This window comes from Coregonus lavaretus, assembly GCF_964263955.1.
Source record: "Coregonus lavaretus genome assembly, chromosome: 4".
Taxonomy (NCBI): Eukaryota; Metazoa; Chordata; class Actinopteri; order Salmoniformes; family Salmonidae; genus Coregonus; species Coregonus lavaretus.
Window position 1 is genome coordinate 890,525 of NC_139991.1, and position 13,630 is coordinate 904,154.

Consider the following 13,630-nt stretch of genomic DNA (forward strand, 5'->3'; position numbering starts at 1 on the left):
CGTTACCTGACTAAGGCCAACTGCTAACACTGTTAGTGCATCCCAAATGGCACCCTATTCAGTGAAAGTAGTGCACTATATAGGGAATGGGGTACAATTAGGAAAGAAGCCTGTCAAACATAAAGAGCAGCCAAGTAGAAATAGAATGCTGATGATTTATGTTGGCAATGGAACCCAAACCTGCCACTACTCGGCTTAGCAGCCAAATGTGCACATCTACATTTGTCTTGAATCAGTTTTATCCTGTAAAAAGTCATAAGAAACCATTTATTTATGTGATACATTTTTTCCCACAAAGGTTTTTCACGTCTTTTTTTGTACAAAATCTTTGTATAATCTGCTTACACAACCAAAAAATAAACGCCCATCAACAAAAACATGGTATTATCGTCTCCACTTACAGATTGCATTTTTGGGTTTAGTCTTTAAAAATCTGTGTACATGTTTTTTTTCTTTCTTCAATATAACATTTTGTACATTTTTGTAATTTGTGTCTTTTATTCTTTTTTTAAAAACTTTTCTTGCTGAAGTTTCCTCGCCAGCCAAGTTCCAGGTATGCTCGTCAAAATCCACATTACTTTCCAGACACTTATTCCTCCAAAACACCAGGTGGCGCTATGGTAAAAGGCAAGATTTGTAGGTACTGGATGTGGTGTGTAGCGCCACTGTAGAACATGTTTATGTCAAGGAAGAAAATGAGCATATCTTTCATGATTTTCAGTTCAAGTCCAAGAACTAAGCACCGGCATTTCCTATTTCTTTTTTTGGGTTCTTTTTCAGCTATAAAAAGATGCGTGTTGCTCGAGAGAAGACAGATCCTTAATCCTACTCCTCAGTCAGTGTGGGGTCTGGCAGCAGAAGTGGGACAGTCAGGCTGTCAGTCTGTTGCTGAGCAGACCAAGACGGCCCTATCTGCAGAGGTCCTGGGCCTCTGAGTGCTGCTGAGGTTTCCTCTTCTTGCCGTTGCCCTGGTAGTGTGGCTTGCTGCTCGGGTGGCTCTGGCTGATGGATGAGGACGAGTTCTGCTGGCCGTGGTGGGTGTTTTTACTGGACGAGCGGAACAACCTGGCCTGGGAAACAAGACAGACACACACCCAGATCAGTAAACAGATTAATGGAAGTAAACAGATCACTGGTAGGCCTTATTTGTGCCATTGAAATTTAAAATCTAAAAAGGTTAATCTAAAAAGCTATCTATGTACCGACAGAGTATTGTAACGCTCAGGTCATAAAAGTTAATGGCATTTGTAGATACAGTAACAGAGTTTTTCAGGTGGTAGACTTCGGCTTCGTTAAGCAGCCCTACCTTGCCCCCCTTGTTGCCAGTAGGAGTGCTGGTGGTGTGGCTCTGTGTTCTGTGATTGGTCATTCCACCTGAGGATTCTCTGTGGGCGCTGGAACCCCGCCCAGGCAGCTGCTTCACTGTCTTACAGGGTGTCCCATCAGAATCCTGAGGACAACCAATCACAACTCAGTAAATCAGGTCAGCAACCAGTGGGTGCATTGCATTAAAGTTAGTCATTCACATACGCAAACAAATGTAGTGTTAAGAGTAGATTTCCTCAGGAATTGTGGTTTTAGTGTGTGTGCGCACATGTGGGTTTGAGTGTAACAGAACTCACAACGTCGCTGGAACTGGATACCGTGGAGGATGAGGATGATGCTAATGAGGAGGGCGAGGAGGAGTTGGAGGTCTTGCTGCGAGATGCAGGTGCAGTCACCTCCTCCGTCAGGTTGTTGTTGCACTCGTCCAGCTGCTGAGGCTTCACCAACAGTTTGACATCATTTCCTACAGCAACAGCACATGGACAAACAGTGGTAAGACAAAGTGTGTGTTTTAGATCGACTAAATAGCAGTCAGACTTCACTGATCTACAAATCACCTTGGATCCCAAACTACCTATAACGTAATTAAGACATTTTGCACCTTGCTTTACTGACACTGATCCCCTCAAACACACTGACTATTACATTTTAGTCATTTAGCAGACGCTCTTATCCAGAGCGACTTACTGGCCCCCTGTGGGAATCGAACCCACAACCCTGGCGTTGCAAACGCCATGCTCTATCAACTGAGCTACATCCCTGCCGGCCATTCCCTCCCCTACCCTGGACAACGCTGGGCCAATTGTGCGCCGCCCATGAGTCTCCCGGTCGCGGCCGGCTGCAACAGAGCCTGGATTCGAACCAGGATCTCTAGTGGCACAGTTAGAACTGCGATGCAGTGCCTTAGACCACTGCGCCACTCAGGAGTACAATCTATTATCAACTCTTTAGATCTGAGACCATGTCAAGATGCACAGTAGGACTGTGAAAACATACCATTGAGGGCATGTTCATTCTGAGACTGTGGTCCCCAGAGCTTGGTGATCCAGTCCCTGTATTCAGCCACTTCCTGGGTCACCCGTATTATTCTGCCGAGTATACTGGAGGTAAGAAAATAGGATATATTAGATTAGAATAACTTGTTTGCAGTGGTTCAAATATCAATAGAGTATTTAGTAAATAACTGAAGATTTTTTAAGATAGCGGCCAAAGGATCTGTGAGCTCTCGTTGGTTCAAGCGAGCCCTAGCTCACCATCTCCTCACCTCTCAGACTCGTTGTTGGGGTAGCACTTGGCGATGGGCGATACGGCATGGTTGAGCACCGCATAGGCATAGTCAAAGGCCTGCTTCACCTGCAACACACCGTACGAGCTGCGGCCAACGTCATTATCTGCAGGAGGCAAGAGGCATGCTTAGATCATCTCTATTTGGGAAGAGTGACAGATTTCAGACATTGTTTGATATTGATCTGATATTTCAGCCTTTGCTATTGGCACCTGGGATCTCTAGCTGTCTTATTCATGACCGTTAAGTGTGTGATAGATTCTTAGGTTCAGTGTTATCAGTATTTGACTGATGTTACGGATCTTGAGTGTCACAGTGCTAAAATGAAGTATCAGATGTGCAAGTGCACCCATGCTGAATGGAAGGCCTTATTACCTGGCGCTAGGGGGTCCTCAATGAAGAGCATGGAGGGCCTGTAGAGGTCAGTGCTCTTCTGAACCTCGTCTTTGGCCACGTAGCTGCCGCCATCTTTGATCCGGATGCCCGTCTTCAGGTAGTTGAAGTGGCGTCCATAGAGCTCAAAGAACTCTATAAGGAGAACGCCCACGTTGGCATTGGGGCTGCAGGCATCTTCTCTGTAGTGAAGCTGAAATACAAGGGAAGAGGATAAGAGGTCAATTGCATAGAGGAACAATCCAAATCATCTTAGTTTACTGAATGAGAAAGATTTAAATGTGTCAAAAGTCTGTTATAGACAGTAAATTAGTCCAATGTTAGATGCGATCTATCTTGCACTGTGTGGGCTACTTGAAAGATGAGCAGAGCAGAAGTCTCTCACCTGCAGGAAGCTGACAGCCATAAGGAAGAGGCTGTAGGAGCCGATCCCTCCAGTGAACACCTCATTCAGATCCCTCTGGAGCAGGAACTGCTTCAGCACCAGAACCAGCTTTGGAAGCACTGGGTATTTCTTATGGATGAAAGAAACAGGTGGTTATGGTGAAACACATGGTTATAGTGCCCTCTAGAGGGGAATGTCTCAAAGACTAGGACATTGGGTATGGCTGGATTGAGGGACTGAGGAGATGAATTAGCTACCACCACCTCCATCAGAACCCAAAGAACCTGACATAAAAATACAACAATCTATGCGCGCTAACTGTCAAGCCTGTTTCATGGGCTAGCTCTTTTACTGGACTGCATTAAGTAACAGCAATGTACCCTGAATAAGAGATGCCTGCTTCACTCACCTTTTTGTAGTCTTTGATGAGAAGGGCAGCTTTGACTCCATTCTTCACATTGAAGCTGATGTCCACCTTTACCTCTGTGCGGAAGTCTGTCAGCTTGATGATGGGTACCTGGAACATAGTGGTGATGAGGATGGATTTACACAGACACACTGTCACTCCAGGCAATGACAAACTGCACACAGTTAGTATGCATGCGCAACATGCAGATACACGTCAGCTACCACAGCGACTGAAATGACTGCAACACTTAAAAAAGAGCTGCAGTTAGTTTCAGAATGGGTGGCAAGGAATAAGTTAGTCCTAAATATTTCAAAAACTAAAAGCATTGTATTTGGGACAAATCATTCACTAAACCCTAAACTAAAACGTGTAATGAATAATGTGGTAATTCAGCAAGTTGAGGAAACTAAACTGCTTGGCGTAACCCAGGATTGTAAACTGTCATGGTCAAAACATATTGATACAACAGTAGCTAGGATGGGGAGAAGTCTGTCCATAATAAAGCGCTGCTCTGCATTCTTAACAGCACTATCAACAAGGCAGGTACTACAGGCCCTAGATTTGTCTACCTGGACTACTGCTCAGCCGTGTGGTCAGGTGCCACAAAGAGGGACTTAGGAAAATTGCAGTTGGCTCAGAACAGGGCAGCACTGCTGGCCCTTTGATGTACACAGAGAGCTAACATGTCAATCTCTCCTGGCTCAAAGTGGAGGAGAGATCGACTTCATCACTACTTGTATTTGTGAGAAGTATTGACATGTTGAATGCCTGTCTGTTTGAACTACTGGCACACAGCTCGGTCACCCATGCATACCCCACAAGACATGCCACCAGAGGTGCCTTCACAGTCCCCAAGTCCAGAACAGACTATGGGAGGCGCACAGTACTACATAGAGCCATGACTACATGGAACTCTATTCCACATCAAGTAACTAATGCAAGCAGTAAAATTAGATTTAAAAAACAGATTAAAAAAATACACCTTATGGAACAGTGGGGACTGTGAAGCAACACAAACACAGACACACGCATACAAACACACGATAACATGCGCACTATACACACGCATACACATGGATATTGTGTTGTAGATATTTGGTAGTAGAGTAGGGGCCTGAGTGCACACACTTAATATGTTGTGAAATATGTTGTAAATGTATTGTAATGTTTTTAAAAATGTATAACTGCGTTAACTTTGCTGGACCCAATGGGGATCCATAATAAATACAAATACAAACATACCGTGGCCTTGTCCAGCACTTTGATGGAGTTCTCGTCAGTCACGTTTTTCTTCCGCAGGGCCTCTTCCAGGGTCCAAAGGGGCAGGTTTTCCCAGTTCCCAAATACCACCAGATCGATGTCACTAGGAAGTGGAGTAAGTAGTTGAGGTCAGAGCAACATCACAATCGGATCTGAAAAGAGGCCTCTCCAGTTCACTTTCACACACAGCTTATTGTCACTAATCCAGAGTCCCCAGTTACAGTGTTGTGTGTGTGACGTCGGAGCGGAGAGCAGTCTGGCTCGTCAAGAAACAAGGTTAAAAAAGGCTTTGGATCAGCAGTGCTAAAAATGACCATAGCCTTAATCCCAAAAAACAAAGGCAAAATAATTACACAATGGCAAGCCATATCACTCTCTCTCTCTCCATATAACCACTCCCAAAGGGGAGGATTCTGAACCCAGTTAAAAGCGGGTAAATGGAGCGGAATTCCCTTTTTTGCACTTTTCTCTCTATGCGTATGTATTATGACCTTGAACTTAAAGGAAAACTACACCCAAAAACTCTTGGTATTTGTTTCATTAGTCCATTGTTGATATAGTCCCAAAATGTTTTGCATGTAAACAATCAAGTTTTCAAGATATACAGTACCAGTCAAAAGTTTGGACACACCTACACATTCCAGGGTTTTTCTTTATTTTTACTATTTTCTAAATTGTAGAATAATAGTGAAGACATCAGAACTATGAAATAACACATATGGAATCATGTAGTAACCAAAAAAGTGTTAAACAAATAAAAACATTTTATATTTGAGATTCTTCAAAGGTAGCCACCCTTTGCCTTGACAACTTTGCACACTCTTGGCATTCTCTCAACCAGCTTCATGAGGTAGTCACCTGGAATGCATTTCAATTAACAGGTGTGCCTTGTTAAATTTGTGGAATTTCTATCCTTCTTAATGCGTTTGAGCCAATCAGTTGTGTTGTGACAAGGTAGTGGGGTATACAGAAGATAGCCATATTTGGTAAAAGACCAAGTCCATATTATGGTAAGAACAGCTCAAGTAAGCAAAGAGAAACGACAGTCCATCATTACTTTAAGACATGTTTAAGAAAATGTTCTTCAAGTGCAGTCGCAAAAACCATCAAGCGCTATGATGAAACTTGCTCTCATGAGGACCGCCACAGGAAAGGAAAACCCAGAGTTACCTCTGCTGCAGAGGATAAGTTCTTTAGAGTTACCAGCCTCAGAAATTGCAGCCCAAATAAATGCTTCACAGAGTTCAAGTAACAGACACATCTCAACATCAACTGTTCAGAGGAGACTGCGTCAATCAGGCCTTAATGGTCGAATTGCTGCAAAGAAACCACTAATAAGAGACTTGCTTGGGCCAAGAAACACAAGTAATGGACATTAGACCGGTGGAAATCTGTCCTTTCGTCTGATGAGTCCAAATTTGAGATTTTTGGTTCCAACCGCTGTGTCTTTGTGAGATGCAGAATAGGTGAACAGATTATCTCCACATGTGTGGTTCCCACCGTGAATGCATGGAGGTGGTGGTGTGATGGTGCTTTGCTGGTGACACTGTCTGTGATTTAATTAGAATTCAAGGCACACTTAACCAGCATGGCTACCACAGCATTCTGCAGCGATACGCCATCCCATCTGGATTGGGCTTAGTGGGACTATCATTTGTTTTTCAACAAGTCAATGACCCAACACACCTTCAGGCTGTGTAAGGGCTATTTGACCAAGAAGGAGCGTGATGGAGTGCTGCATCAGATGACCTGGCCTCCACAATTACCCAACCTCAACCCAATTCAGATGGTTTGGGTTGAGTTGGTCCGCAGAGTGAAGGAAAAGCAGCCATCAAGTGCTCAGCATGTGGGAACTCCTTCAAGACTGTTGGAAAAGCATTCCAGGTGAAGCTGGTTGAGAGAATGCCAAGAGTGTGCAAAGCTGTCATCAAGGCAAAGGGTGGCTATTTGAAGAATCTCAAATATATTTAGATTTGTTTAACACTTTTTTGCTTACTACACGATTCCATATATGTTATTTCATTTTTTTTATGTCTTCACCATTATTCTACAATGTAGTAAATAGTCAAAATAAAAGAAAAACCCTTGAATGAGTAGGTGTGTCCAAACTTTTGACTGGTACTGTATAACTTTAAAATACAAAAATACAGCCGGTATGATGCAACTGAGTAAGGCAAGTTTGAATACCAAATACTGAGAAGTGCGTAGGAAAGGCGTGCGTAGAAAAGGCCTAAGAGCTTACCCACTTGGCACAGACGTCAGTTAAACATCTAGTTTTGATTTACATGTGGTTGAGTTGTCAACTAACATAAATTAAACGGGAAATCAACAAAAATATTCAACATGTCATTGGATTTAGGTCATGTGACAGCAACTGTGAGCTTATTACAGTATTATAGAAACTATGTCCTGGGATTTCATATGATCTTCTATGCAGAAGAACCCCTTACCTTCTATTTTTTTTTTTTTTTTTTATTTCACCTTTATTTAACCAGGTAAGCCACCTGGCCAAGATAAAGCAAAGTAGTGCAATAAAAACAACACAGAGTTACATATGGGGTAAAAAACATAAAGTCAGAAATACAACAGAAAATATATATACAGTGTGTGCAAATATAGCAAGTTATGGAGGTAAGGCAATAAATAGGCTATAGTGCAGAATAATTACAATAGTATTAACACTGGAATGCTAGATGTGCAAGAGATTATGTGCAAATAGAGATACTGGGGTGCAAAAGAGCAAAATAAATAACAATATAGGGATGAGGTAGTTGGGTGGGCTAATTTCAGATGGGCTGTGTACAGGTGCAGTGATCGGTAAGGTGCTCTGACAACTGATGCTTAAAGTTATTGAGGGAGATAAGAGTCTCCAGCTTCAGAGATTTTTGCAATTCGTTCCAGTCATTGGCAGCAGAGAACTGGAAGGAATGGCGGCCAAAGGAGGTGTTGGCTTCTAACGACTCGTGGCTTGTGAGCGCCATAGAGCAAAACATAGAACAGCTTTTCATAAATGGCTTTTAATAGTTTGTAGCGCAAACCATTCGGACTCTAGACGTTTTTGTAGAATAGACCAAATCAATGGTACAACCCAGAAGTCTGTAGCTCAAACACACTATGTTTAATATGGGTTAGAAGTCCAAAACACACCAGCGATAAGGTGGGACTCATTGGGTTAAGGGTCAGTTTACACTCACTAGTGGTGCGCGGTCAGCTGTTTGTTCACTCGCTCGCAATTGCTAATAACCCATCGACAACCGCCCAACTACATGTGATAAAGTGAAAATCTGAGGCCCGCGCCAGATCCTAACCCGCTAATATAGAAAATACGCTGTAAGCTACAGTCAGAGATGGCAGAACCATTTTTTAACAGGGGTTACAGGATTTTTTTGTTGTTGCTTGATTTAGATGTTTCTGCTTATAATTTCCGACATTTTGGTAGGCTATTTGTTAGTTAACTTGTCTATAATTAGATACATGCAGCTTCTCTCCTGTCATTATATGTTGCCCTAGAAGACTTAATAACCACCAGAATAATGTAATAAATCGATAGAATGAATGCTTCAATCTAGTTGACATCTGTAAAGTTCTCTGTCATCGCTGCTTCTTTCGCGGAGCAAAGACATTTAGGGACTGGGATGCAAGAACAAAAAAAAAAAGGAAAAACTTTCTGTACAACATTTCCAAAGGGAAATCGAAAGCTGTGAAAACGACCCATCATGTTTCTGATAAGATTTCAGTTCGGCTTGGATGCATATTTTATGTGGTTGAAATACTATCAGCTTTTATGATGCTGATAAAGACAGCACTCTTGACAGACGGTATCTAACTGAGCATTCACATTCTCTCAAGATGGTGAAATAAAGAAATCATATTTCTCCAGTCCTGTTCCAGAGTCAAAATTTTGCCCACATTTGGTGTATAATTTTACTGCAAGAAATCCTTAATTCTGCAGGAGTTAATATTAAGGCTATGTGAGAGTTATAGACCTACAGGTTATAGACCTACAGTCAGTGTCCAGATTTCCATTTCCATTCAACCCATCTGAACAGTAGGCTACAGTTCCCTTGACGTGCCATAGGCCCATTTGAAGTCCCATCTTGTGATTGTTGAATTTGTATAACGCCTCACAATCATCATACATAATATATCCTGCACCACTATCATCCTCTCTCCAAAACATGACTTTTCTGGCCTCCCTTCTCTTTATTTTCAACTCTCCATTTAGCAGATTTTCTCTTATTCAATGAAACTCCCACATTGTCCTTTTTGCCTAAGTGGATCAACATTAACTTTTTCTACCCGTTCCCAAAAGCATTTGGCAAGTACGCTATTTGGCACGTGTACAGTTAGGCCCTAAAGCTTAGGCTTACGCACTAATGTCAAATAGCCTAAATTAATGAATGAATCAACTCAATGTAGCCTATAGATATAAATTGCACAAGAATCATACATTTATGGATTTTTTAAGGTATTGTTTTCCCTTTATTCAACCCACCCAGTTATATCCACGGGGACTGCAGGTTATATCCACAGGGGCTGCGGGGTAACTCAAACACACTATGTTTAAAAGGGGCCTGCGATACGGCGGGACTCATTGGGTTAGGGGTCATTTTACGCTCACTAGTGGTGCGCGAGTCAGCTGTTTGTTCACCCGCCCGCAATTGCTATTAACCCATCCACAATCACCTAACTATATGTGATAAAGTGAAAATCTGAGGCAACCGACCCTAACTCAGATTTTTAAAGTTATTGTTTTCTCTTTATTCAACCCACCACCCACCCACACACCTGCCCTTCATCCACACAATATTTTGTGACCCTAAACCCGCCCGCCCCACGGTTATATCAGCAGGGTCTGCGGGTGATGAGTCAACCCGCGCAACACTAACACTCACATACTATAAGAGAGATTACGATAGGAAGTGTTACGGATACAGGTATCCTGTGTGTGTTTTTGTGTTTTTCCTCTCCTTCTGCCCTAGTCACAGGTGTCCTTTGTGTTCCTGATTGGTGGTCGCTGGGGTGGTCGCTGGGGTGTCCCACCTGTCCGACATCCGTTTGTCTGCTGATTGCTGAGGTGGACCAATCAGTGGACATTCCTCTGCATTGCACCACCTGTTTCTGGTTTTTCAATCACACGTCCTATTGTTTTAAAAGCCAGTCAGTTGTGTTTGCTGATAGAGAGAGACTATTTTCGTATGTGAGTATGGATACTGTGGTGTCCTGTTTTTTGTGTACTCACTCATTTGCTGGTTACTGTTTGGTAACTATGTTGTGTGTTTCTGGGAAAAGGGGGATTTAGCAAGTTGCCCGTGGGTTCGTAACATAACGTGGGGGCTCGTCCGGGATCTCTCACATTGATACCCATGCTACTCATGCAAATTGGTTTAGTGTCTGGTTCAGTGTTGAGCTTGGCAGCTGTGACTAACTGGTTTTGTGTTCAGTATTCGTCGGCTCGTGTTGCTAGCTTAAGATGGCTACTTTTGAGTTGGATGCCTTTTTGGAAAATCCTACGTGGGAGGTTTTTGATAATTGCCGTAGAGTGGATCTACAGGCTTTGGCTGACCACTTTTCTGTACCCATACCAAGGGTTTTAGTGAAAGCAGAAGTTAGGAAAGCAGTGTTAGAGATATTATTGAACGAGCGAGTGCTTGAGTTACCGCCGCCTGAGCCTGCTGCTCCTGTAGGGGATGTGGCTGCTGCTCCTGTAAGCCCGTCAGTGTCTGAGGACGAGGCTAAGGCTCCAGCCACATTGCCCCGTTTTGACCCACTCTCCCCACTGTCCGACAGTGATGCCAGGATGGATGTCCGCTCGACACGGCTCCAAATGGAGGCGGAAGAGAGGGCACAAATCAGGCAAGAAAAGCTGGAGACGCGTAAGCTAGAGGCAGAACAGGAGACACGTAAGATGGAACTGGAGACGCGTAGGCTTGATCAAGAACTGGAGACGCGTAAGATGGAACTGGAGATGCGTAAAATGGAACTGGAGGCAGAAACAGCGAGGTTAGTCTCTGCTCATACTATGCCTGCTAGTGAGCCGTCCTCACCAGCTGTGTCGTCTGCTACTTTTGATATTAGTAGACAGATCACCTTGGTACCTGTGTTTAGGGAGTCAGAGGTTGATTCCTATTTCAGTGTTTTTGAGCGTATAGCAGTAGCATTGAAATGGCCCGAAGAGGTATGGTGCCTATTACTTCAGTGTAAATTAACAGGTAAAGCCCAAGAGATTCTGTCAGCGCTACCTCTTGAAGACAGCTTGAATTATGACGTGGTTAAAGCTACTGTTCTTCGTGCCTATGAGCTGGTTCTTGAGGCATATCGACAGAGATTTAGGTCTCATAAAAAGTATTCTACTCAGACTTATGTGGAGTTTGCTAGAGACAAAGGAAATCTGTTTGACAAATGGCACACTGCTAGTAAGGTAACTGATTTTAACTCTCTACGGGAGTTAATCTTGTTAGAAGAGTTTAAAAATTGTCTACCCGAACGCATTGTAGTTTATCTGAACGAACAGAAAGTATCCTCACTGTCGGAAGCGTCTGTATTGGCAGACAAGTTTGTGTTGACGCATATTAGTGTGTTTTCGGCTCATACGGAGAGCAGGGCCGCGGAGTTGCTAACTTTTAGTCCTAGTGACCAGCAGTACATCCAGCACGCCCAAAAGATGTGCGTCACTGTTTCTATTGTCATAAGGTGGGACATATGGTTAATGATTGCTTTCTGCTAAAATGCAAACAGGGGATGCCTCAGCACGCCAGGCCGCCAACGGGTGTTCGGCTGATTCGTACGGTTGTAAGGCCGGAATCAAAACAGATGCCTCATAGTGAATGTGGTTTGAAAGTCCCAGATCACAGTTATGAACCGTTCATTTTTGAGGGGTTTGTTTCCATATCAGATGACGAAGCGTCTCAGCGTCCGGTTAGAATCCTCAGCGATACTGGTGCGGCGCAGTCATTCATACTATCTGATGTGTTGCCCTTGTCTGATAATACATATTGTGGTTCCAGTGTGTTAGTACAAGGAATTGAAATGGGATTCGTCCCAGTGCCATGGCACTTTGTGAACGTACACTCTGAGTTAGTCAGTGGATTGTTCCGAGTTGGGGTACGTCCTATGTTGCCAGTAAAAGGTGTGACATTTACAATGGGCAACGATATTGCCAGAGGAAAGGTGATACCCGTATTGGATAAAAGTGACCAGTCTCTCTCCGAAGAGCTATCCAGATGTGTTCCCCGCTTGTGCTGTCACACGTGCTCAAGCACGACAAGTGGGTGACTCCGTTTGGTAACTATGTTGTGTGTTTCTGGGAAAAGGGGGATTTAGCAAGTTGCCCTTGGGCATACATTACCCGTAGGAAGAACATTGTCTAAAAACACTAGTTAGACCTGAGCGGACCACCCACTGTAATTTTTGTATGGTTAGCAGTAGCTTAGCGGTTCTTGAGGCAGGCAAGATCAGTTTAGTTTTTTTTTTTACATTGTTTCATTCCTTGGGTCCTGCTCAGCCCTTTTTCCCAAACCTTTACCGTGTGTTCAAAATAAACATTTTATGTTTGACAGTAGCTTATGGTTGTCGGTGTATTTTTTGTTCTCACTGTTTCCATGTCACGATTTAATTTGCATGAATTATGTTACGGGTCTCTTGTCCGTCCACCCTAGACTTTTAAAGCCACAGGGTTCGTAACAGGAAGGAAGGCCATTAAGTACTCTGTTATCTGAATGGAACAGCTTACCTGGTTGGCAGATAGAGGCCTGTGCTGAAGCTCCCAAACACTTGAACCTGTAACACAACGTCAAACATGTTATTCATTGATTTCACTTATCAATCAAATAAGCCGAGCTATGCATTAGCTTTGAACTGATACAACGGAAGGTATTTTGTTAGAAAATAAAGACAACAAATAATTTGATTTGACTTCTGTCATGTCACGTGATATGCTGCTCTCCTGTGACAACAGTCTGATAACTTAGACAGGTGTCAACTAAAGCAATAAAAATATGATCTTTATGCTAAGTGGGGAGGGAGTCTAACGTGCATTAACTTATTTAACCTTTTATGCGAGTCGGTGCACAGTCATTATCTGACAACCATACACTGTTCTTGGGGGCAAAAATGGGAACAGAACGAACCATTACTACTGTAGTTATGAGAACAAGGACAAAATTATGCTTTAAACCCCAACGGTTTGGACAAAAAATAAATGAAATATGCTGTTTATTTAATGCGTCCAGATTACAGCCAAATATCCCACTTTATCTGAGCTTTGTGGGTATTAACCAATGTCACGTCACATAACAGTATTTCACATTGGTTCTGAGGACTCAAAAATAGCCTTTGCTAAGCCTTAAACCTGCCGTTATTCCCTTAAACCTCCTGCCTGAACCGACCAAGGGGGTTAAAGCCTGGGCTCCAATCTGCTTACTAGAGGTGCATTAGCCATGGCATGTGATTGTGATGTGGATGGAAATGAGAGGGGTGATGGTGATGGATTGCCACTGTGTGGACGAGTTCCAATTCCAGTGAGGGGGAACACACAGACACAGGTCCCCAAGGTGAACTTAACTCATGGCTT

At 43.2% G+C, this 13,630-nt stretch overlaps 1 protein-coding gene across 1 annotated transcript in view; it reads right to left on the reverse strand.

Moving 5' to 3' along the window:
* Nucleotides 1-248: 248 nt before the first annotated feature.
* Nucleotides 249-13,630, reverse strand: part of LOC311127143 (terminal nucleotidyltransferase 4B-like) — a 29,877-nt gene continuing 16,495 nt past the window's right edge. Inside the window, exons 3-12 of the mRNA XM_084158908.1 lie at nucleotides 12,791-12,837; nucleotides 5,041-5,161; nucleotides 3,799-3,906; nucleotides 3,390-3,518; nucleotides 2,987-3,197; nucleotides 2,591-2,717; nucleotides 2,323-2,426; nucleotides 1,623-1,789; nucleotides 1,307-1,450; nucleotides 249-1,070 (exon numbers count right to left, since the gene is read on the reverse strand). Coding sequence (XP_084015034.1) covers nucleotides 909-1,070; nucleotides 1,307-1,450; nucleotides 1,623-1,789; nucleotides 2,323-2,426; nucleotides 2,591-2,717; nucleotides 2,987-3,197; nucleotides 3,390-3,518; nucleotides 3,799-3,906; nucleotides 5,041-5,161; nucleotides 12,791-12,837 — 1,320 coding nt within the window. The 3' untranslated portion in view covers nucleotides 249-908. The remainder of the gene's footprint in view (nucleotides 1,071-1,306; nucleotides 1,451-1,622; nucleotides 1,790-2,322; nucleotides 2,427-2,590; nucleotides 2,718-2,986; nucleotides 3,198-3,389; nucleotides 3,519-3,798; nucleotides 3,907-5,040; nucleotides 5,162-12,790; nucleotides 12,838-13,630) is intronic.